Source organism: Cyprinodon variegatus, unplaced genomic scaffold (genome assembly GCF_000732505.1).
Source record: "Cyprinodon variegatus isolate N-32 unplaced genomic scaffold, C_variegatus-1.0 Scaffold79, whole genome shotgun sequence".
NCBI lineage: Eukaryota > Metazoa > Chordata > Actinopteri > Cyprinodontiformes > Cyprinodontidae > Cyprinodon > Cyprinodon variegatus.
The window spans coordinates 263,649-289,263 of NW_015150532.1; the positions used below are offsets into that span (position 1 = coordinate 263,649).

A 25,615-nucleotide genomic window follows, 5' to 3' on the forward strand; every position below is an offset into this window, starting at 1 on the left:
GCTCATATTTGGCACCATGAGGTAGCACCAGTGAAATGTTTTTGTGACAATGTGGGGGCCTTTCACTATTGCTGTGTCCGAACATCTCCCCTAACCCCCATTCACTATATAAAACAGGGAATAAATAGTGGATTTTATAGTGCAATTGGTTAACTGACTGTTGGGACTAATGATCACTACTTTTCGCCCCCTGTTGGTCATGTGACTTTAGCTCCCAGTACCATGCCTGCACCATCTTTGCTCTCCCTCGCCCCCAAAATAGATCCCATGATGCTTGGCAAGCAGCGCTCTTACAAGATGCACATTACTTTTCAAGCTGCGTTATTGGAAATTTTAGGTAAACTATACTTTTTCCTCCACTGGACATTTAGAAACTCCTAAAATGGCCTAACCCTATATTGTGCTTGATATAGGGGGTTAGGGCGGACATTCGGACACGGCCTATAACTCTGATATATCATGTGTCCTGGCTGCTTGGGCACAGGGATATCCTTTTGGCTAAATACATAAACTTTCAGCCAGGTGCATGCGTGTGCTGTATTTAACGACTTTGCCAACATGATTCAATACAATGTAAAAGAAAACAAAAGATTTTCCCCAAAGGTCTGCCCTAAAATTAATTTGGCATTTAAGTTTTATAGAAAAGTGAATGTTTAGTTAAAATACAATTATACTGAATACAAAATACCCACTGAAGCCAAAAATGTCAAACTGTAATGTGCTGTCAGGATGTACACTCAGCAGGACATGTATCCCTTCAACAATCTCTACCAGGAATGAGGACCAACTTTATCAATTTTATTTCCAGATGTCAACTGAAGAGTAAAGAACTGCCAGAGGGGCTGAATAATTCTAAGGCACTGTAAAGATACTAAGACAGAAATAGACAGTGAAGGAGAGATGAGGGGAGATGTATGAAGTGCATTCCCTCTCAGGCCAGCCAGCAATCCCTCCCTCACCTTCATCACTTTGCTTCTTTTTTTTTTCTGCTCAGCTGCTCAAATAAAACTCCTTTGCATCCTCCTTCCTCTGTCATTCTGTCACCACTCCATCTTCCCCGCGCTCCAAAGTCAGCCGATCCATCCTGCACCCCGGGTTTGTGTCTCTGCCACAGTGGGCACTCGGCTCCTCTGAGCTGGAGTTTCAAATCCCGACAACAAAGGCAACGATGAGAAAGGGGGTGTTGACAGTTATGGAAATTTTTTTTTCTTCATATTTTAGGAAACAAACAAACAAAACAAAAAAAACAAACAAAGCAAAGAGACTGTGGGAGTACATGGACAAAGTCAGCCGTATATAAGTATACATCTTCCCAGATGTCAAAGGGTTGACTCTTATCTTCTACTTGGCACTTTTTTGGCAGTTTCCACTTTTCTTTTCCTTTGCTTCTTTTCTCTGTTTATTTTCCCGTTTTCCTTTTCAGTAATTTCTCTAGGGATTTTTGGAACTTGCCGCACTAGAACCCAAAACAACTGGAGGACAAGACTTTAATGATTTGCCCCAAGACCAAGTAATGTTACCATGCACACATACAAGGAGGGAAGAGAGATCAATGGAAGCTCAGCAGGGTCTCTCATTAGTAAGCAGGAGTTCCTTGTGTTTCATTGTAAAGTACCGTATGTGAGAATGTGTTTAGAAGAGGAAAGGGGAATGGGAATTGATAAGGGATAGAAGAGAATCAAAACTGACTTGAATTGGAGAGTTTGAGGGTTCAGCGGTTTCTCTCTGGAGGTCCCAGGTCCTTGCCAGGTTTTATTCTAGAATCGTTTTCAGGGTTTATGAAGCGAGAGGCGTTTAATTGCCAGCTCATGGATGAGCAGAAGAGCCCATTAGACCTGCATCTGGATCTGAACTTCTTTGGAAACGTTTTACAGCCCTGCTGTGGCCAACTGCCAGTGAAGCACCCGAAGGTCGATGGATAACCATAGCGGGCGGGATCAATGGCAGTCAGCACGATGCTAGACTTGGGAGGGAGGGGGTTGTTTTCTCAAGGCCACACGTTGCTGGAGTGTCAATGATTGTAAATATAAAGGTGGCCCTATCTGATTCTGATTGATCTGCTTAACACACACTGACCCGGTCTTTACGGACTGTTTAAGAAGACTTTAAACAGCTCTTTACTCACAGAGTAGTGCAAAGCTTTACTTCTATTTTACGTCTACTTGTGGTTTCTTTCGTAAATCAATGTGGACTTGTTGCCCTTAAGGTATTGTTGATCTTATAAAGTTCATGTATTAAAATGATTTTGAAATTATTAAAATGTTACCAAGAAAAGGAAATGGGCCAATTATGACTGTTCTAGATGAACAATCCGTTCTTTATTTCCTGTTATTGTTTGAAAATGTTAGCGGTAAGAGATACTTCCAGTTCGCAGTTTGCAAATAAACAAAGGTCCATTATCAGGCAGGTCCACCTCAAGTTTATTAAAGGAGAGTTTGTCTGTTCTCCTGAAATTGGATTTTAGGGATCTTGATGTACTTTCTTTGTGTAGAATTTCCTTCATGCGCTCAGATGGAGTTTGTTTTTTGGTCATTTCATTTTTCCCCATATAGTTATGAAGACAATTAAACACTCTGACATTAAACTTCAGCATCTTCATTTGTGATTTTGTGCGGTGTGACAAATATCCTTGTTGAAAAATCTAAAGCAAATATAGAGAATATTGAAGAGCTAAAACAGATATAAACAAATAAAAAGATATACCAGCAACAACTTTGCAAATCATTTTTGAGGTGAAGTGAATGATGTTTTATTGTGGCAGAGATTTGTAAAATTCAACTTTAAATTTTAGATAATAAAAAAACACTTTACTACCAACTACCAGAAGGGGCAGATATTTGATCATTCCTAAAGGCATATGTAGATCACCAAATGGTCCAAAGACCTGGATCTCTTATGTGTTATTTAGAACAGGCATCCCCAAACTCGGTCCTCAAGGACCACTGTCCTGCAGATTTTAGAGGTTTTCTTGCTCCAGCACAGCTGATTTTAATTGAAAGCTGATTAACAGGCTTTTGGTCTACTGCAATAATTATAATCAGCTGTGCTAAAGCAGGGAAACCTCTAAAACCTGCAGGACAGCGGTCCTTGAGGACCAACTTTGGGGATGCCTGAATTAGAAAACTGAGATGGCCATGGAGGAAGGCTCTTTTGTCCATGTTCGTTTAGCCCCACATTTTCATCATCAAATTCAATTACCCAATGGCAGCCCTTTCTTGGTTAACTGGTACAGTTCGCCATATTTATCTTTTCCTTCTTATTATTTATTATTTCTTGGTATTTTAGAAAGTTCATGAAAACAGGTTTTTAATTGAATCTAGAAGGGACACAGGTCCACAGCATCAAAGAACCTCAACCATAGTCAGCAGAGGGCATAAGGGTGCTCTGTATCATATAATCCTCCTGTTTTTCACTCCAAAAACACCTGTTTTTTTGTTAGCCAAAAGCAGAAACCTAAGCTAATCTAATGAAAGCAGGTTGCTGAGGTATGGACAGTCTTTTAAAAGTGTATCCTTTTTTCTCTTTCTTATTACCAGCTGATAAAATAAGGTTAAAAATGTCCTAAATGGAAAAAAAAAATCTAATTTAAAGAGCACAGCTTGTCTAAGGTTGCAGAAAATGTTCAAAATTAAATTTTGGTGCCAATTGAAGCAGCCGTCTAAATATTTTTTTATTTCAACAAATAGATATATTTTTTAAAACCATTCCTGATGTTGCTGATTATTGAATACCTGTGTGCCACACATTTTAGAGTTAACAGGTATGAGAACTCAAACCTGGAAGCTGGGGGCCTAAATTCAAATTCTGCCCCGGCTCTTCAACAACCTTTGGCTGCCTCTGCTATGGGTGGTTTTAGCTTGACATTTGTGAGTGCTTCTTTCCCCATCCTTTTACTCTTCAGTATTTCCGATTTCATTGTAATTGCTTTCATTGTTACAAAACTAAATATGTTTTATAGAAATGTGCTTTCTCTTTTGACTATTTTACTTTTTTATGGCTGTTTCTTACCAGACTGTTCTTCATCCTTATCTTCTTCAGCCTATCCTTTCCTTCCCATTTTCTTTGTTCTATAAAATGTTTGTTTTAAAAAGAAATTAATCCAAATAAGCAGCACTGGGTTCTAGGAGTCTGCCATATGCATCAATAATTGTCTGCCCCCAATGAGAGAAGTGATAAAATTACACTAAACAAACATGTATCCTTAGACAAGTATTCTTTCTTCCTTTGGATGACAACTTTTTACTTGTGCCCAAATATAATGAAGCATTTAAATATTTTTTTTGCTACTCTCCCCAACAACATTCATGCAGCTACCAATAGTTGCTGAAAGTTACCCAACTTTGAGGTCTGCAGTATATAAGTACAGATTGAGCCCAAACCACCATTTATCTCACAGAAATGCACTTTCCTTAATTATTGTGTGCATAAACAACTTCAAATGCATTTTGACTGAATAAGTTTGTGCTGCATTATATTTCCAAAGCAAAAAAAAAAACTGTGGCTGAATTGAAATGAGATTTAGTCTGACTTATTCATACGAACAGGCAAAGTTTGTTAAAGCTAAATGATGATAGGGATTTTCATGAGCATTTTGTGGAGTTAAAGAGAAAAGTAAAACACAAATGAATTAAAAAAGTTACTCTTTTGTTTAATAAAAAATACATCTATAAATTCGGCAACTTCGCTTCCATTATCATGAAAAACAGAGAAACAATGGAGACCAACTTTACAGTAGGCTTTCAGAACTACACGGAAACACAAAACACAGAGATGACATGTTGAAGGAAAAACAGCAGAATTAAGATAAATGACTTAAATAAAACACTTCAGCAGAAATAAATCTGGTGGGAGGAATAAAACAAGAATCTACACTGAAATAATCCGTCTGCTGACACATTAATAGGAGACGGCTTTTTGAGAATTCAAAACATCACAAGGTTCACTTCAGTCCAAATCTTCAGCAGCTTGGTGTGAAAACAAACAGCGCATGAACAGGCAATGGGTCTGCAGCTGGGTGACTGGTTTAAAAAAAAAAAAGGGTGTATAAAGCAAAGACTTGAATGAACAAAAGCTATTTTCTTAATAGTCGTCCTGTCTTTTTTTTCTAAAATATTTATTCGAGCAAAATGTTCATGTTTCACTCAGAAGATCTTCTGCAGCAGACTCCTCCCCCCTTTATTTCCAAAAACAACAGTGATTGGCTTGTGCATGAATAATGGCCTAAATCAGGGGTGTCAAACTGGTTCCAGAAAGGGCCGTGTGGCTGCAGGTTTTCTTTCCAACCAAACAATAGCACAGCAGACTCCAGTCATCTCATCAAGTCATTGTGTTCAGATTGAACTCACTTAATGAGATGACTGGAGTCTGGTGTGCTATTGCTTGGTTGGAAAGAAAACCTGCAGCCACACGGCCCTTTCTGGAACCAGTTTGACACCTCTGGCCTAAATCGAACGCAGTTTTAGGGGTTCATTAAATAACATTAGAATAAATGTTTTGTCGTGAGCTGTTTATCAATGATAGACGCCTACTTTGATCTCACTCTCACCCAGACATGCCCCACTGAACCCATTAATCTAAATAATATAGCAAATCAATACAAAAAAAGATGCATTTACTGTAGTTAAGATGAACTACTTAAAACTTTTTAAAAGAACCTCATATAACAATTTGAAAAATATCCTGTTTCAGTTTAATTATAAGGAAGGCGGTTTCTTATCCATCGATTATTTTTAGCCCAAACTTCAGCAGTTTTTTCTGTAATAGGAAATTTCCATCCGCATTGATAATGTAGACGGAGGAAAAGGTTTTTGTCATGACCTACAGTGCGCCATCTTGTCCTTCCAGAAGGAAATGAGTTCCCCATAATGCTGCAGACTGAAAGGATCACGGCACTGGGAGGAAGTGATGATTATGAAGCAAAATTTCACTTCTTTGCTGTTATTAGCTGCCAACATGGTCTGGTTGAATGCAGAAAACGGCACTGATTGAAGTTTTCAGCTGATGCATAGGAGTTCTCTGAGGGCAAAGTGCTTACTGTGAAGAAGTAAGGAGAGGTTGTACCTGCGGTTTTCGTCAATATTTCACAAAGTGCATGACTTATAGTGGGTTTTTCAGACAGTCACAAAACCTGTATTATACAATCCTTTTGGAAAAAGAAATCCAATTACAGTCTGTACTGACAGTATGTACCTCTCCTCATAGAAAAATTGTTTATCCTTTCAATTTATCCTCTTTTTACAACAGTTTGGTGTTTTTTTTTTTTAGTTAGTCATTATTTCCTGTAAGCCTGGTTTCATTTGTGTTTCTAAGCACAGAGAGCGAAGCATTGCATTAGGATTGCCTTGCTTCTGAGGTTTCCTCTCTTTGTAACTGCAATCTTTCTTAACTTTTAGCAGCACATAACTCTCAAAAACATCTTTTCCCCACTTAAAAACAGACTAAATTAGATATTTCCCCTACAATACTGCCACACCAGCCAATTAAACACTTGGTTTATTGTGCTTTTTTCAAAACAACTCCGTAGATGTGGTGATCCAGCTGCCAGCAGATGATGCTCACCTTTGATGAAATGTATGCACATTGCACGGTGCAGGACTTTGTGCTGACTCTGCGCTCTGAGAACATTATTCCACCATTTTTCTTTACTTTTTTTTTTTTTTGAGCAAATCATTTTAGTTCAGAATGGCATCTTTCTTTCAGTCATTTTCTCCCTGTCTGCCAGACGGTCAGATACAAGGTCTCTGTAACTAAGTGCAACGATTACATAACCTTCACATGAAAGTCAAACCACGACAAAAAGACTTTTCTTTTGTTTTCCATCACGGGGTCCTTGGTTATGACCAATATGATCATATTAGGTTCAGCTGTTTGTGCTGTCCTCTTCTGCTCTTGACTCCGAATTCTTCTGATTGGGGGGGCTGAGAGAAAATCCTCTCATCTGATGCTGATTTGCTCACCATGAAAGTCCAATCGAAGCTCACTCCCATCAGATTCCTGTCATCATCTGCAAATATAAAGAAGCTTAATATGAGATTGGGGTCTTTATGAAGTGAAATGTCACAGCCTGTGTAATAACCTTCAATGACGTCTATCTGGTTTTCCTGGATATTTGCATTTTTTAAAGGTCAGATGAGACCTTTAAAACTTTCAATCCCAATTTCGTATAAATAAGATGCAACCCTGCTGGTCTCTCCTTGCTTTGGACAGTCAGACACTGAAATCCTTTATTTTTAAAAAAACAGACTAAAACCTGAGCATCTGGGTAGTAATTTTTACTTCTCACCATAGTTCCTTAATTAGATTTCAATTTGGACTTTGATTTAACCATTCTAAAATAGCTTTCATCTAAATCCCCTTTTACCCAGTTCTAGTCTTCAGTCCAATAAGTTCTTCCTCAACACTAAACTGTCAAAAGAATGGTTAAGATCTAGGAAACTATACACTAAATTGGATCTTTCTGAAGAGATACCATTAGGTCACCTCTAATGGATCAGGAGCAAATAGGGAAACTACCAGACAATAGTTCAATTCAATTTCAATTCAGTTTATTTCTATAGCGCCAATTCACAACATGTCATCTTAAGGAACTTTACAATTCAACCGGATCATCCAGTCAAATTGATTAAAAGTTTTCTAAGGAAAACCAGTTGATTGCATCGACTCATTGACTCAAAGGCAATCCCTCACACTATAAGCATCCTTGTAGCGACAGTAGAGAGGAAAAACTAATCTTAGTTATTGAGGAATTAAGATGGACAACCCCGTGGAAACCATTGTGCTGGTTCTATGTTCATGGTTAATCTCCAGCTAGAAGGTAACCCTTGGTGTAGGCCTCAATTGTTTAATAGTCTATTTCTTTCAAAACTACTCAATACACAACTTAGTTTTTTGCAAAAAAACAAACAAAAACTAAAAGCTTTCCAAACACAGCTGTGGAGATTGCTTCACCAATGAGGTTTTGTTTACTGGACTCACCAAAAATGCTATTTTCAAATTCTTCTGCTGTCTCCATTGTGCAGCTTATGTAAAACATTTTTGAGGTTCTTTCTACAAATGCTTTTTTTTTACTCTCCTAAATGCCAGATGTGCAACGACCAACTGTTCTGTGGAAGGATCTTCAACCAAAACATCAGCTGTCTGTAGGTTCTCAAGAGTTACATCGAACCTCAGTGTTGCTTTTCTGACCAATTATGCTATTACATTGCCTGTCAATTAAGCTAAATCAACATATCTTGATTAATTTTCAAATTTTGAAAATACATTTTTAATAAAAAAAAAAAAAAAAACATTCTGCCTGACCTGACTCCTGGTTTATAAATGAATACTGAATGTAAATGTTCTTATCTGTTTGTAAGAAAAGAACATGTAAGCTTTCCTTCGTCTTTGCACTGCTTTCTCTTGTTTAATCAGAAAAACAAAAACTTAAGGCATAAAAAAATTGAAACACTTGAACACCAGCTATGTAGGGCCTCAGTAGGCTGATGGAAGCAGCATTAAGCAGCTATCCATTGAAGCTGCCTGGGATATTGCATGTGGCATTAAATGGCATGTGAGGCCACGTCCCTCTGAAATCATCCTGCCGTGCTGTTTTTAGTCTGTTCCAACCGTTCAATATACGTCTCTCCCGGCATGGAGCTGATTTGGACAATGGATTCTCACTTTTAGACGGGTCAATGCACACTTATTCACCCAGGAATAAAACAGATCTACTGACTGTGGAGAGGTCAATGAAGATGATTTATTTACATACAGGGTAATCAGTATCTGCTGAGCTTTCACTGGGAATTTTATTTGCTTCTGGTCCTAAACTGGCAGCAATTGACATTTACCCAGATATATATTCTGAACAAAATACTACAGTCTTTTATTTTGTTGCATTAAACAGATGCATTGAAAGCACAAACCGTTTGCATTGCAAAAGTCTTCCGGCATCTTACATAAACTTTAGAGTAGAGCTGGGGGATATGGCTAAAAACTTATCAGGATATTTATTGGTACCACTAAATATATTTTTAACAATAAAAATGATTAAGAAAAAAGACTTCTTGTGACTCCTTAAGCACTTTCATAAGTAAATGTATGGCTGCGACTGCCTGCCACAGCAATCATTGCCCAGCAATACTGCTCTTAAAACTATACATATTTAAAAACAGTTCTCTTCTCAACACCATTTACATAAAGAAGAACAATTTATATAACTAAATATCCCACAGTAACACCATATATCTAATCTTCCAATCTGTCAACCCTCTAAGGAGAAAAAAATTAGATCAGAACAGTAGAGGGTTAGAATTTTTTTTTTCATATTTCACTTATTTTTGGAGTTTTTAAAGCGTCTTTATTATTACTGATGACGATAAACAACAAATATTTGATTACGATTCAATATGATGGATCAACACGAGACAATAGATGAAATTATTAAATTGGTGTAAGATTGTTATGATTAGAAGACAACCAGCAGCCTGAAGACCAAAGAATCCAGCAGACAGCATAAGGAAGGGCTGGGCTTCTGAATCTTTTCTTATCTGTGCTTAATCTATCTTCTAAAAATAAAACAAATAAGACAATACTACCACATTTACCAAGATATGACGGTATTAATATGAAGCAGCCAGGAGACAGAAGATTACTTTGGAGGAGCTACAGAGATCTGCAGCTCTGGTGAGAACAGGACAATTCTCAGTCCTGCACCTCACAGATCTGGATGGTTTTACTGGAGAGCTGCAAGTTGCTTACTGTTTATTAGATAAGAATAAAACCGAACTTTTCACTCTCTTACAAAATGTTATGTGAAGTTAAAGACAAAAACTGCACATCATCCTGATTCCTGCTGTGAAACTGTAATGGCAGCATCATGCTGTGGGGAAGAGAAGAGAAAAAGGGGGCCAGAGCTAATGATAAGGTTAATGAAGCTAAATAAAATGCATACTTTGCCTGGAAGGACAAATAGTTAGCTGTTGCAAAGAATTAAGACTGCAGACGAGGTTTACCTTCTAACAGGAGAATGACCCAAAACATAGAGCCAGAGCAACAATTATGTGTTTGGATCAAAGTGAAACCGTGTCTTAGAAGGATTTAAACAAAGTCCAGATCTAAATCAAAATCAAACCAGACATTTCAAATTAATGTTGTACAGCTTTTATGCAAAGAAAAATTGCAGGAACTTACTCTGACAGTTAAAATGTACTGCTCTAAGCATTCTGAGGCTGTGCCATGACTTTATGAGGACAGTAGGTTTGTAAGACAACGTATGCAAGTGAAACAGAAACCCAGTCACAATGTTTGCCTTTGCAGGCTGCGCTGCTCCCTTCAGACGACCAGACAGGGCACAGCTGAGGCCTCACTCAATGTGTGCCGCCGCTGTCATCATGCATCACTGTAATTGGCCCGGTTGTTTCAAAGCAATAAGACCAATGATGAGTGAGCTTATTACCGACCACATCCTCCAGAACACTGGTTCTGTTTCTACATTACACTGCAGCCCAAGTACACACATTCAGACACCCTCTCTAATTAAAGCACTGCTAAAACAGAGCAGTTTACCAGATAATAGAAATCAAAATATGGAAAAAATACAAACTTTTACAATTTTTTTTAAGATGTCTGTATGCCATCCAGATATGAGCTTGAGCCTCATTAACAGAACACAACAGTCACAGTAACATTGCATCATGTTTCTGCCTGACAATGCTATGTAGATGTGGAAAGCAAAAAAGAATTGTAACTAGAACCTGAAGCAACTCAGCTAAGAGGTACATTGCATTTTTTTTTTAGCAACGGTATAGCAAAACAAGCATTGCGGCAGCAGAATAAACCATAAATAAAGATTCAGATGTTTCTTAAATATTCAAATGACATTGCCATTACAGAAACATTTTTATGTCTATGTAATGATTACAGTAGTAGCCATCCAAAATTTCCCCCCTTTCCTTGATAGGCCCTTGGCTGGTCTTTGGCTAATCCCCTTCAATTCCTTTTTAAACATCAATATTTGTATTAAATATTCTTTCTGTCATGATTTGTGAACATTAAGATCTAAACGGACACGTAATCTCCTGATCAGACCCTGTAATTCAGTGAAAGGGTGGAGTCAGAGTAAAAAAATATGCAAGAGGTGGTCACTCCACTGGCTGGAAGTTGGAGGGGATTTCGCTGGGGGTTGGAGGGAAGTGGGAAGTCATTCGGCTGGTGTTTGACTGAATGGCATTTTGAATGGCTGGTACTGTAGATAATCTAGATTGGACGTCATGTGTCAGTTAAGATTTACTTAGAAGTCCAAATATTGGTCATTTTACCCCAAAAAAATGAAAAAATAATATTTAGAAATGTCACCTTTGTCTAGTTTTGGATCCATAATCTTGTAAAATCTGAGTGCAGGCCTCCTCCAGGTTCCAGTCGCACATCTCCAGCAGCTTTAGGCACTCGGACCTGCTCCTCAGACCCAAACAGAACAACTGCTCCACCTGCAGAGAGACAGAAAACAGAAATATTTTTTTCTTACTAGTTTTAAAACAACCTGAGTAAATGTGCAAAGTAATTCAGGCTCCTTCCTCTCCGATTCCGCTTTCAGCCCATTCAGTCAGTACACTACTCGTTTCGCATTGTTGTTCCAGCTTCATGGCATATTTGCCATATCTTTTACCTCTGTTCAGAGTTTGATGCACACATTATTTAATAAAACATCTCATCTCTGGGGAAACCAACTAGTCACCATCCTAAAGAGTCGTTGTAGTCAACTCCCAAAGTCGACCACAGTGACTTTCAAAAATATTTAAGCTCTTTTACTTTTTACCTATTGTCTTTTATTCTAACCTGGTTTTCAATTTTCAGCAATGTACCAAATCTGTACATAATAGACTGATTTGGTGAAGTTAAAGAAGTAAATTATGAATATTATGAGCTCTGACAAATCTGCTAAAAGCAATCACCTTTAAAAGTCACAGTGCTGATTAAAATAAAGTCAACCTGACCTGTGTCATGTGATCTATCTGTATAAACACACCTGGTCAAAGGTTTCAGGAGCACTTGTCAAGAGGCCTCAAACCATGAGGACTAAGGAGCTCTTCAAACAAGTCAGAGACAAAACTATGAAGAAACACAAGTCAGGGTAGGATCATAACCATTTGATGCATCATCTTCAGATTGATTGGTTCCACAACAAATCCACCAAGAAAGGGATGTTCTAAGGATTGGAGAGGGAAATCTTTTCAGCCTGGTAGTTAAAGACTGGCTCATTCTTTCAAATATAAAATAACATGGCAAAAACAAATTTAATAATGTCAGTTCTTTATAGTCATAGTGCAAATAATTAGAAATAGAAAAACGATGTAAAATTAAAATTTTCGAGTAGAAGAAAAAAATCCACTGTGTTATTATGAAAAATAAAGTTCAACTCAACTTTTTGACATAAAAAAACAGAATAACTAACTAACAGTAGGGTGTAAAGCACTAATACTACTACTACTATAAGCGCCATAGTAGAGCACTACATAATGCAGTCTTAATTGATACCTTGTCTCAGTCATTGGACATGAATAGTTCTTTATCTTTTTTATTACACTAGCTTTATGATTAAGCTAGCATTATATTGCCATTTACCAGCTGTCTCTTCTGTCCGTGTTCTTGAAAAGTATCTGTGAGATAAGCATGTATGGCTGCATCTTCCACTAACCCCTTTCTTTATTTTTTTGCCATATTTCTTCAACCCCTCCTAGTCTCTTTCTATATATTTTTGCTTGCTGATCAACACCTTGCCTATATTCTCCATTCTGCACCTTTGATAGGGAGAAGCTGTGGTGGGGGGGTGTCTACTTTAAGCTATTAAGAGGACTTTCTTGTCAAATGTTTACTCCCAAATTGCCATTTCAGTCTCTTAAAGAGACAGATTGATTTAGAGCAAGTAGCACCAAGGTTCTACTGTCATTTACTTTCCTTGGTACCGGCGAGTCGATCAATGAAGCGGCCCCCTGGGAATCTTACGGATTGACCGCTTGGCCTTTGGCTGTCTCAAAAATTCACAGACTGTTTGAGGAGGGCATGTATGAGATATGCAGCACAGAGACCAAAGGTAGCCCTAAGGTGCTGCAGAGTTCCACAGTACAGACTGGGGGATCTGTCTATACTGTAGGACCACAATACGCTGCACACTCCTTTAAACCTGGGGCTTATGGAAGAGTGACCAGAAAAAAGTCTTAGTCTTAGGCCTATTTTAAATTCACCATAACATATGTGGATGACAATCTAAATGTATGGAGGAAGGGGTACTGAACTGTGCAAAAGTTAGACTTTTTTGTACACCACAGAAAACTGTCTGACCGACACCAACATCCCATCATCCTAAGAACCTCATCCCCACAGTAAAACATGGTGGTGGCAGCATCATGCTTGAGAGGCGGGAGGTACCGGACAGCTAGTAATAGATAGTGCTAAATGGAGGGAAACTGATGATCAAAACTTGTTTCAGTCTGCCTGTGATTTGATACTAGGATGGAGGTTCATCCTCCAGCAGGACAATGACCCGAAGCATACTGATTTAATGGGAAAGATTAAACATGTTGGAGTGGCCTAGTTAAAGTCCAGACCTGAGACAAAAAGAGAATCTGTAGTTAGAGGTATATGGTGTTCAAAATCCAAAAGCATTCAATATGAGGAACTGGAGCAGTAAAGAGCAAAAGGCCTGCTGAGAAGACATGGAGCATAGAGACTGATCAAAGCCATCCGCAGCTGGAATGACCAAAAGTTGGTTCTACACAGTAGCGCCTGAACTGCCATACAAGCAGAAATATTCTCGTAGCTCGTCCTGTTTGCCGTTTTATCCACAATAAAAAGTTTAAAATTGTAAAAAAGTATATGAATAAAAATGGAGTAACATGTAGAACTGCTGCCTTTTTTAACACCAATTTTAATGGTAACTACAATTATACTTTATAAATGGTAAATGGTCAGAGATATACAGTAGAGCGTTGTTTTGACCACAGTAGAAAATAAAAGCTAAATACCTATTGCTATAATTCAATAGTTTAAAAGAAATGACATGACAAACCTTGAGGCTTTTGGAATCTGGACCTAGATAAGTTAATTTTATGATTTTCTGTGTGCTAATAATGGATTTTTTTCACGATTTCATGAAAGGACCTGATGTTTTTGAGAGGTCTTTAAAATACATCCAAAGGTTTACTTCTCTTAATTCTATTTGGGTGTTTTTAACAAAGACCATGTTAGGAACACTAAGGTGTTTCTAACATGGTCATTTTAAAGTATTAAACTGTTTACCTTTTAACAGAAATAAGAATTTGGGATTATTTAGGGATTATTCAATTTTATTAATCCAAAATGATATAAAGTTTACATTTTTAGCATCAGATAACACTGAAAAAAAAGATTTAAGGTGAAAGATTTTTCGTGAATTTTTTTAAAAAACCAGCGCTCTCTATTAAACGCGTGCGAGAGCCTGCACAAACCCATTTCTCCTTGTTCACGCTTTGTTTAAAAGTTGTTGTTCTCATAGGTCATACAACACCTTACTGTGTCTGAATGTCGCCCTAACCTCTAAATCCCTCAATATCTAAAGAGTGGCGACTATATAGTGGACTTAATAGCAAACTCCGTTAACTGACCGTTTGGACAGATGATCCCTGGTTTAAACTTCGTTGGTCACGTAACTCCTCCTTCACCACGCAGTGCCTGTGCTCACTTTTACCTTACAACACTGCCATTTTCAAAGAGCAGTGGTGAGAAAGGCGAGCTTCAGTGACTGTCTGAAACCGTAGCTCACCACAGATATACACCTGAAATTGCACATGTGCAGAAAAACATAGCTAACTGGGGACAAGCACGTAGGATGGCCTTACGTAAACATATCACCAGAATGATTAACATTTAGAAGAACCCAATTATTTAGATGATTGTCCTCTATACCTTTAATACCATACACACCATCAGTGTGTGAGTGTGTGCGTGAATGGGTGAATGAATGTAGTGTAAAGCGCTTTGGTCAAGTCTCCTGACTTGAATAAAGGCGCTATATAAGTACATGCCATTTATCATTTAATATAGTGAATGTAAATATTTGCTTTTGACTGCAAATGTAAAATTGATTCATAGTCTGTTGTGTCTGATGAACAAAGATGCAACATTTTAAATAAATAATAAAATAATGATATTTCTGACAAGTTTTGGAATTTTATTTGCATCATTCACAAAAAAGTGATAGTGACAAAAAAAAAAAAACTGCACTAAACTGCAGATATCCAATATTCTTTTGCCAACATAGTTTACAATCTTGCCATCACAGGAAAACCTTTTCTGTCACTTCCAATAGTCACTGAAAATACTCCACCAGATGATTCAATGGCATCCAAAACCAAGTTTAGCCACAGAAATAACCTGGAGTAATTATTTTCTGCATGAATTATCAATCCCTCTCTTCCCTGTGGAGCACAATTGGCTCCACTCTTCTTTATAACATTTTTTTCAGTTCATTAAGGTTTGCAGATATTCATTTGAGCTGAGGTCTCAGTACAGCTTCTTTATCAGGCAGGCCTCTCTACTCAGGTTTGCTCTTTCAATTAGAGTAAACAAAAAACTAAAGTTAATGCTCACAAACACAAGTTTGTGTTGCTAACCTTATCATAACATTGTATTGACTTTCTTTATAGTGACTCCAACAATGAACAAAACTTAATTTTAATAACTGCAACTTTAAGCATATTTTTATATAGTAAATTGGCTTTTTTGGGGAAAACCTGGTCTGATTCGGAGAGGCGGCAACCATCATACTTTGGATGCTGCAGCTCTTCTTTCTGGGAATCTGGACAGATTTATTAGTCCTCCAAATCCCTGACATCCCAGGGTGGAATAGAGTTTTAGTATAACACACGTCTTTGCAGCTTCTCTACTGTTACCCACTCATTACTCCATCCAGACAGTGTCTTGCCTATGACCAAAATTAAACAAATTAGAGAAGGATCCTATAGTAGTAAATCATGATAAGCTAACTAAAATTATAGCAATTCCAATTAGTTCAAACTATTAAATTGTTTTTTGATATAATTTATCTTTCTTCAAAAAGTCTGCTAGTTAATGACTTGATTTGTGATAATCCAATTGATTTATGTTCACTTACAGTAACTTGGCTGCAGAAAAAGAGCAAAAATAAGGCAGCTCCTTCTAGTTATTCAAATTTTCACAAACCCAGAAATTTGGGGCTGCTCCAAAGCCAGATAATAGTTACAACTATTTTGAACATTTAACCCTTAGTTTACCTCATCCAAAGTGCAAAGCACACAAATCTCTTCCATTTCTAACTTTATATCAGGGGTAACTAATTACAAATCAGAGGGGTCTGATTAAAGAAAATCAACAACCAGTAAAGTTCTGGAGGCATTGTAGTTATAATCTGTTACTTTAAACCGAATTTAACACTGAAACAAAATTAGGTGTTAATGCCTCCATGTCCAGATCCGGACCCACCTGCTGGCTAATCCGGACCCAAACTGATTTAAAATATTTTTAAGTTACTGCATGTTGTCTGACAATATTGTCTAAATTCAATTGTGCCACTTCCCCCGTTTGTATGGTAAAGCCATCTGGAGCGTCCGGCACCGGGCTGCACGTGATACAAATTAGCCAATAAGCTGTCAGTCTAGGTTGCTGCCGCTAGCTACTTTAACCTCTCAAAACCCGTTTTACTGCGCTTACAAATAGTAACTCAGGATGCATGACAATTACACTGGTAAAATGTTTACCAATATAGATATGTTAGACATTGTTGAAAAGCTTAGATTCGCCACAATTCAACCACCTAGTTCATTTTATGGACATAGCGAGCACCAAAGCACAATTATAGCAGCATGTTGAAATGTAGCACAACAAAGCAGCCACTACAAGCAAGCATGTCTTTATTACTGCTGTTCAAAAAAGACTTATTATTTTCGAGAATAAAAAACTTTAAGTCATGTTTAAACTGATGCAGCTTGGGTGTTTTACTCACCGAATGTTAATGTATATATTCAGAAACTAGAAGGTGTTAGCTTTCAAATAACATATCACACATGTAATTTGGGCTTACAGTTTCTCAGTTATTTGCTTTTCCATTTGGGTAAGCAGATGAGGTGAATTTCCCAGAAATTAGGTGGATATTAAGAGGTTAAGACACAGCAGGCAAACCTGTGGCAAGCTCGGCAATGGGAAAAAAGAAGAAGATAATGAGAAAAAGAGAGCAGAGAAAGTGTAGACTCCTAGAAGAATTTGCAGAAAACTGGTGAAAGAAAAGTGAAATGGTGTGCTCAAAGATGACGCTGCACAGTTTGAATATGTTTGGCTCAACCTACTGCTGTGAAGAATTTTCCTCTATGAACATAATCAAAAATATTGATTTAGGCTCAAAATGAGCACCTTGATATGTGCTTTAGAATGGCTTTGTCACCAATCAAACCCAGGTTTAAAACCATGCAGGTCAGCTTAAAGCCCACTGCTCTCATTAAGGCATAAAAAAAGAAAGAAAAACGGTCAGTTCAGGTGTTTTATAAAAAAAAAAAAAAAAGTGAATCAGGAAATTGTCTATACACCAAACTGAGAGATTGTTGTTCTCTACTTCAAAAACAATTTAAAATAAAATCTAAAATAGAAAAATTTTCTTTTTTTTTTTGTATTTTTATTAAACAGTTCAATATATAGCTTGGATGCATTTTATTTCCTGCATTTTATTTCAGTGTTAAATGCTCAAAAGTAACAGATTATAATTAAAAATATCTGGACCTCTACTGGTTGTTGATTTTCTTTAGTCATACCCCACTGATTTTTAACTGGTTTTAACTGGCTATAAACCCTATGAATTATTAGAAGGTTAGCGATAGTGTCACATAAGCTACTACTATGAGAAAATAAGTGTGCACACTTGCACACTTTTATCTAGAAACACTGTCTTGGGTGACACCTATTAAATCTACCATGAAGACATTTGTATGAAAGTAACTGCCTTGCAGTCTTCAGTAGTGATGGGTGAAGTTTGCTCTTCTTTCTTCTACTGAGGACGGACAGTAACATATCATCCCAATAAGCTTGAAGCTCATTTCGATTGTCAGAAGACAGCTCGTCTTACTAAGTTTTTCCTAGTAACATTAAAAAAGTATATTTATTTATTGTTATTGTAGTAAAGTTTTTGTGTGGACTGTCTTTCGAGCTCATTTATATGCTATTGATGCACAAACAGAAAAAAAATTGTTTTTTCTTTCCCCTCCATCACACACACTCCCTAACGCATTGCTTGAACCAATCATAACCTTGGACATGTCTAGACCTGCCTCTCTCATTAAAACCATAAAGAAAAGTTGAAAATATTGCCCTGGGAAAGCACAGATCAATAAATGATTAAGTGTTCAACAGCCCGCCCAAAAAAACAGAAAACCCAAAGGGAGGAAAAATAAACAGGTTAATGAGTTGAATCGACTTTGTCTCTTTTCCAACTGGGATAAGTGGCAAAGATTGCATTTTATAAAGAGATGAAAGCAAAAGAAAAACTTACTTTGAACCTTTTATCAGCTACTCAACTGGTTTATTATCTTGTCTATTATATTTTATAGTGTTTTGACACTTATGAGCCTCTGTAACTCGAAAGATTTGTGGTAACTGCATGGTGATATACCAGGACAATGGTTGGTGACAGAGATCATACAACATTCAGTTTGATCAGCACTTTCCAGTCAGTAAGAATATTTTCCGTAACTGCTTTAGGGACATGCTACAACAGAAGTCTTTGAATCAAAAACAATTTATAAATGAATAATACTTAACTTTTGTAATTTTTTTGGTATTAGTCAAAATACCTTTTTGTCTAGTAAATGGCTGCAGTTCATTAATATTAGCAGAGATTAAAGCCAGGCTTATGCTGTATGATTTTTTGCCCTTTTCGGGACAATTCTTCAGTCGTGCGAGAATTTTTCAATCGTGCCGACTTTCAGCCTGATCATGCGTCGTGCATCGTTTAGTGTACAGGGGGCAACCAGGGGCGATCAGCCTCTCACGACCACCTCCCGATCAGGAATCGTAAGGTCGGGAGAAAATTAAACATGTTTGAAATACAGTGGGCCGTTTTGGGCAAATCGCTCAGTGGCAAGGCAAGGCAAATTTATTTGTATAGCACAATTCAGTACAAAGACAATGCAAAGTGTTTTACATGATTAAAATATAGGAAAATAAAACGGAATCAAAGCAAGTAGGAAAAAAAAAAATTTAAAAATGCAGAAATGAGTTCTGTTTGTAACATTGACAGACAGTAGTAGCCACGTTTGCTCAGCCACATCTTTGTCCAAATACGTCGTCACCTTTTCTTTTCAGGGCTTTCAGCACAAAATTGCACGAATTGCCAAGGCAGCACGTTTCACTCTAGTCGGCTTCATATTCCTCCTCTACTCATTTGGCTTCCGGATAGATAAGTCTCAGTCGTGCCATCTCACTGCGGAGCTGAGTCCGATGTGGTTTTTTAGACAAGTAGTGTGAACAGGTATATCTGATCAGAGCATTGGGCAGTACATGCATCATGAGCTGTGAACTCACACTATACGGCGATCCCTGCGGTTTCGTCGTACAGTGTGAGCTACAGCTGTGTGCAACGACTGAAAAAAATCGAACAGTGTATGCCTGGCTTTAGTAAGAGCAAGACATTAAGCACATAAGAAGGATGAAAGCTAAGGAATGTTCAGAAAGAACACAAATGTGGCAACTAGAAGGAGATGTTCATGTTAATCCAGTCAAATGGTCGGTTCAGGAGTAACTAAACTGCCAGAAATAAAACTGACACGTTTCAAGCATATATTTGTTTTTCAAATATAGGCAGGTTCAACATGGACACAGAGTAAAGAGAAATTTTGCTGAAGTTAAAAAATCTGACCTTCTTTATTTATTTCTCATTGTGTTTGTCGCTGTGACATGGGGTTAACCAGCACAAGAGAGATAAACTTTTTTTTTTGTTAAAAGCTAAAGACACCAAGTCATGGATGCAGATGCTGTTGTCTAGCTTTCCATATCACATAAAGTGCCGTGACTCACTCTCAGCTATGGTGAGTTGCAAAGACAACCAAAGCCAGATTTCGTAACTCAACATGTATTGTGATCCATGGAGCACAGAATATGCTGTAACACCGGTAAGGCCGGGCATACACTGTATAATTTTTTGGACCAATTTTCCAGTCTTGCAAGAATTTTTTTGATCGGGCAGAGTTTCAGCCTCATTATAGTCCGATGTGTAGTATGCAGGGGGTGATGAGGGGCGGTTAGCCTCTCATGACCACCTCCCAATCAGGAATCCTAAGGTCAGGAGAAAATTACAAATGACTGAAATCTAGTCGGCCCTTGTGGGGTATTTGTGAGCAAATCCTGCAGTTGAAACAGAGCTACACGCCAATTTACCAGAACATCACTAACTGTGCATGTGCAAAAATGGGAGTTGTTCTTTTTCCTTTCGGACTGATGAGTCCAACCAGCGTCATCTCTCAGCACTGAGTCCGACATGTGGTTTTTGGACGTACAGTGTGAGCAGTTAGGTCGCATCAGGGTGTTGGGCCATACCGTGCAACTCCATACATCATGAGCTGTGAACACATAAATCCTGTGATTTCAACGTACAGTTTGAGCTCTGGCTGAGTACAACGATAGAAAATATCATACAGTGTATGCCCAGCCTAAGCAAATAGACAGTCCTCCAATTTGATGATAGACACGTGGTTGTAATTACCGCAGTGTCTGCAATAAGGAGCTGAAATGTAAAGCGACCAAGACCAGGCGACCCTCATGAATTTTGAAAAGTTTTTAACATCTTGCTTGTAATTTGTAATTTTGTAATTTTTATTAAGGATCCCCATTAGCTGTTGCCATGGCAAACAGCTAGTCTTCCTGGGGTCCACATCTTGCTTGAATCAATATTGTCAACGAAATGAACACAAACTGTAGCTTCTGTAACGCAACATATGCTAACTAATGTAGAAAATAACAGTTTAATAATTGTTTCTTAAATGGAAATCCGAGTCAGAAATATTCCTATTAGTTGATCTCCATTACTAAACAATTACAGAGAGGAACACAAGAGGAGGACAATTCTATGCAGAGACTGCAGCAAACTAAATGCTCTTACCTTCAAATAATTCACAGCTTTCTGGATATCCCAGTTGTTGTTCTGCAGGGCCGTTTGACACTCTGCTATCGTCACGCCGTGAACAGCCTCCTGCACCTGAAATTGAGCAGCAGCAGCTTGAAAACAGTCTGAAAACTCCATCTACAGCCCACACTCTGAGGTATAATTTCTTTTTGTGTGTGTGTTAACACCAGTGCATCTCCTTTTGATGAAATCAAATGTATTGACATCGCATTAATATTTCACAAAAATGTTCAGACCAACAACTGACTCACTCTGGGCATCTACACCGATCACTGAACAGCACCACACGTCCCAATAATATATCAGCCTGAATTTCACATCAACTAAAAACTTTAGAAACATAACAGTGAAGAAGTTGTTTGATGGGGAGCCAGAGGTTTAGAGTTAACCCCATAGATGACAACAATCACCAAAATTAAACAAAAAAGAAACATTGATGAACCACCTAGAGTTCATCTGTGTCTCACATTGATCTCCTCTGCTGCGTATTTTACATATAGTTCTAAAATCTCACTGCACAGCTGGTGTAGTATTGTCAAAGATCTCCATATCTGCTTGATCAATGGAGCGCCTTTGGTTCCCTACGCAATTGTAGACTAGGACGTCTCTTTGCAGATGTGATGGTGTAATAGGCATCTACCTGAAATGAGTTTTTTGGAACTTAGGATGTCTGTAACATGTGGTGGTGCACGGTCACCAATGGTTCCATTCAAGGTGCTCAGTCACCATTTTTCCGGGTGCGATGTGTTCATATACTACTGAGAATTGCTTAATTGTTTCTTCTTGTCCGATTTATGAAACTGTTGCCGTATCCTGAATCCAGATAATGTTGTTTACAAGCCTATTGTTGTGTCGTTAAGCCATTGGGTGATATTATTGGGGTATGAAAACCTCAAGTAAAAATACCAGTGTTATAGAATCCAACTACACTAAAACACAGAGTAACTATATGGAGTCCAAGAAGCTGATATTAACTTGCTACTAAGGTCACCTAACTGATTTTGCTCTGGTCTGCAGCTGGGTGCTTTAGTTTTAAGCATGATGGGTTGATGATTAAAAGTTAGCTTGGTAAATTACCTAATTAAAAATAAGATTTGTAATTACCAGCAGTGCAGAGCTACAAAGTTTAAAATTGGTAGAACAGCAAGTCCTTTTTTAAAAAACTTTCATTATATACAAATTAAGTTGCTCATAGCATTAATAAAATTAAACCTTGGCAATATATTAAGAGTTGAAATTTTTATGTTTTTTTTTTTTTTTTATCAAAACAGATCTAGGATTATACTATATCATTTATATCCAGATTATCTATTGTACATTCCTTTTATCGACCCCAGAAGGTTATTTGTTACTTGTTTCTTGTGTTTATCTGCAGATGTTTATTTATTTATTCATTTGAGCAACAGATTTGAACAGTTTGACAAATATTTAACTAAATCATTTCTTTTATAGATGTCCAAAATATTTTTTTTAAATGTGCCTAAGTCACATTTGTGACAAAGCTGATTCAGAAGTGCTTTTTATATAAGAAAAACATCAAGATAATATTGAATATTGCCACTCAGCTATAAGAATGGCAAAATATTTTTCTTAATACATATCACTTAGCCATAGTTATAATTGCATTTTTTTCTTTCTTATATTTATTTTTGCAGCAACATTAGAAATAGTTTGGATTCATTGAATAAAGCAGCCAGAAAACACTATACATATTTTCATATATTGATGCCAAAGATTTGTAAAGCCAAATTTCTATGATGGCCATCTTCAACCAGTTTATATGGCAATGATCATATAAACTTACAGAAAATATGTAAAATCTGAATGGAAGTCAGAGTAACTGTAAGAAAGAGTAAGCAGTATTCTTTTTAATTTAAAATGCAAACTGTCCTACTTTTATTTTATTTTTTTTTGTTATAGCAGAAAATAAAACCCTGCATTGAATTCTTTTGTTTAACAAAATTCAGAAAATGGTCAAAAGAACCCTACATGAGATATGGCCTGTTCTTTGTATTTTACTTTACTTAATATTTTAGTCCAACTCAAAACCTGACTAATAAATTACTTGTTGTGTAGGAGCAGGTTCTTTTTTAAACATTAAAACGTTGATAAAGAGCAGATGGTTATCTGGTTGAGGACAGCCTCATAGACTGACTTTACAACAATTAATCACAGAAACATTCATCTGAACATAAGGTCTGCTATAAAAAGCCTTCTCCCAGCACAGAAACACCTCATCAATCACAGGGAAGCACATGAAGAACAAAGACAAATGAAATACTAACTTTATACTTGAATCAAGTGTTTGAGGAACAAGCTGGTAAAAAGGATCATAAAATCTGAGCATACCCTTTGGACTCTGTCCAGAGAGTTCCCTCCTTCCTCTGTCCTGCTGCAGGGAGAGTTGACCACTGGACCTGTCAAAACGTCTGAAGACACGCGAGGGAGACTAACTGATGTCTTCATCCCTGATCGCGGTGTGCCGTTATTATGGCAGAAGAAATTAGCCTTCAGTTCGCCCGGCAGGACGAGCCCTTGCCCCTGAACTGTCTGGTTTGTGACCACCATCGGTCTCACAGTTGCCATGTTCGCTTGCCGCAGGTGCCTGTCCTCAGGAGCGGCAGCGGGGACGGTCTCAGCCTCTTTGAAGAACCGCTCAAAGCGGTCGAGGTAAGGCGGCCTCTCTGGCAGGAGGTAATAGTGCGTGCTACTGACTTTCTGCCCGTCACGGACGATGGGCAGGATGCAAGGACCCCTACTAGCATTGTCCTTACTCTGGGCTTGGATCACTTTGGGGGCAGCGTATTTGGGGTCTGAGGCAAAGCTGTGTGTGGTAGGCATGAGTTTACCAGGAGAGGTTGAGAGGTAGGAGCTGTAGGTGTGTGCCGTGGAACAGGGGGAGTGTAAGGCCTGGTGGGTGGAGGGGCTGACGGAGCAGATCCTCTGCTGGAGGGAGCCCACCACGGCACAGTTTGGGCTTGGAGTCCGGGAGCCCGGTTGTGACAGAGGGTCCCTGGGTGGGATCTGAGGCGGTGGTTCGAGGGTTGAAACACTGTGCGTGGGTTCGGTTGGCATCGGGGAAACAGACAGGTCCCTCGACCAGCGAGCAGATGTATAATCGCCCCTTTTTATTGGGCGAGGGGGGATTGGAACGCGTGGGGGGATCTGAGGTCTGTCCTCGCTCTGGCGGTCTTCCTGGGAGCTCCGAGTAGTCTGAGGAAAGAAGGCTGATATTTGGGACAGCTGACCAACACCCCCCACCGGGACGTTGAGCTTCCTCATGCACTCCTGCTGGAGTTCTTGGAAGATCTCTGCAGATTGGGAGAAGGATGGGGAGGCAGTGTGGCCATGCTTGCCGGGAAGGAAAAGGTTGTCCTCCAGGACTGGTCTTTCTGTTCCATCCAAGATGAGAACTTCCCTTTCAATTAATTCTGAAGAGTTGGTTCCTTGGACTCCCTGGACAGCCGTCTGCTCATATTCAGATTGTTGCTCAAAGCTGTTGATGGAGCTCACCTTCAAGGAAAAAACAAGGTGAAAGTTAGTAACCTTTATTAGCTATAGTTGAGCAAATACAAACTAGAATTTCAGTGTAGAGATCCAGAGCAGACTGGGAAGGCAAGATCCTCTGAAGTTCAGGTAATAGAAAGATGCAAATTCAGACATGCATGCAGGACCACTGTGATGACAGATCACAGAAAGAGATTATCCACAGAAATAAATCCAAAAAAAGCATTTCTAAAAATGCTTTTTCATTTAAAATATAGTAACGATTTGCTTCCATAGGATGAATAGCTGCGTAAATAAACGGGTGGTACGGTTCGGGTAGTGACATCTCAAACTTTTCATTTTTATTACCAGATTACATTTATTGAAATCATGGAAGCCGTTTGTTTTTACCGTACCTCCATGTCATCTTCATCTTGAGCTACATCATCATAGGCAGGAGGTGGTGGTAGGGGACGGGCGTCCCAGTCTACCACAGGCGTGGGGTGAAGTGGCCGTGGCAGCCATTTAGACGGACTTTCAGGCGGGGTTTTGTCCAAGATGTTGCCCGCTTGCAACATTAGCTTAGCCAGCACAGGATTGTGATTTTCAACAACAGGTGAAGGGGAGGGTGAGGCTGAGAAATGCTCCCCAAAGTCAATGAGGGACACATCGCTGCTTGGAGTGTGGCCTGAGCTCGTGGTCCTGCCACTCTGCTTGTTTGCAGAGACCCAAGCAGCTGGTTTTAGCTTGAGACCTTTGAGTGAGCCAGTTTTCCTCAGTGATAATCTCCTAAGCGCTGCTGATGTGGAGTCCTCCTCTTCAGTTACCGGATCATAGCAGGGTTCTTAGGATAAAAACAGAATCCAATCATTATTCTACTGCATCATGTTTCAGAATTAACAACTTCAATACCACTTAGAGAACACCTCACACCAAAATATATATCAGACAAACGGAAGAAAACTTTCACTTAAA

The 25,615-nt window shown here is 38.4% G+C and overlaps 1 protein-coding gene across 1 annotated transcript in view; it reads right to left on the bottom strand.

Annotated features, from left to right (window-relative positions):
* Positions 1–6,258: 6,258 nt before the first annotated feature.
* tnk2 (tyrosine kinase, non-receptor, 2) overlaps positions 6,259–25,615 on the bottom strand; it is a 37,871-nt gene continuing 18,514 nt past the window's right edge. Inside the window, exons 14-18 of the mRNA XM_015373020.1 lie at positions 25,057–25,484; positions 23,504–24,667; positions 21,131–21,226; positions 11,335–11,465; positions 6,259–7,003 (exon numbers count right to left, since the gene is read on the bottom strand). Coding sequence (XP_015228506.1) covers positions 7,000–7,003; positions 11,335–11,465; positions 21,131–21,226; positions 23,504–24,667; positions 25,057–25,484 — 1,823 coding nt within the window. The 3' untranslated portion in view covers positions 6,259–6,999. The remainder of the gene's footprint in view (positions 7,004–11,334; positions 11,466–21,130; positions 21,227–23,503; positions 24,668–25,056; positions 25,485–25,615) is intronic.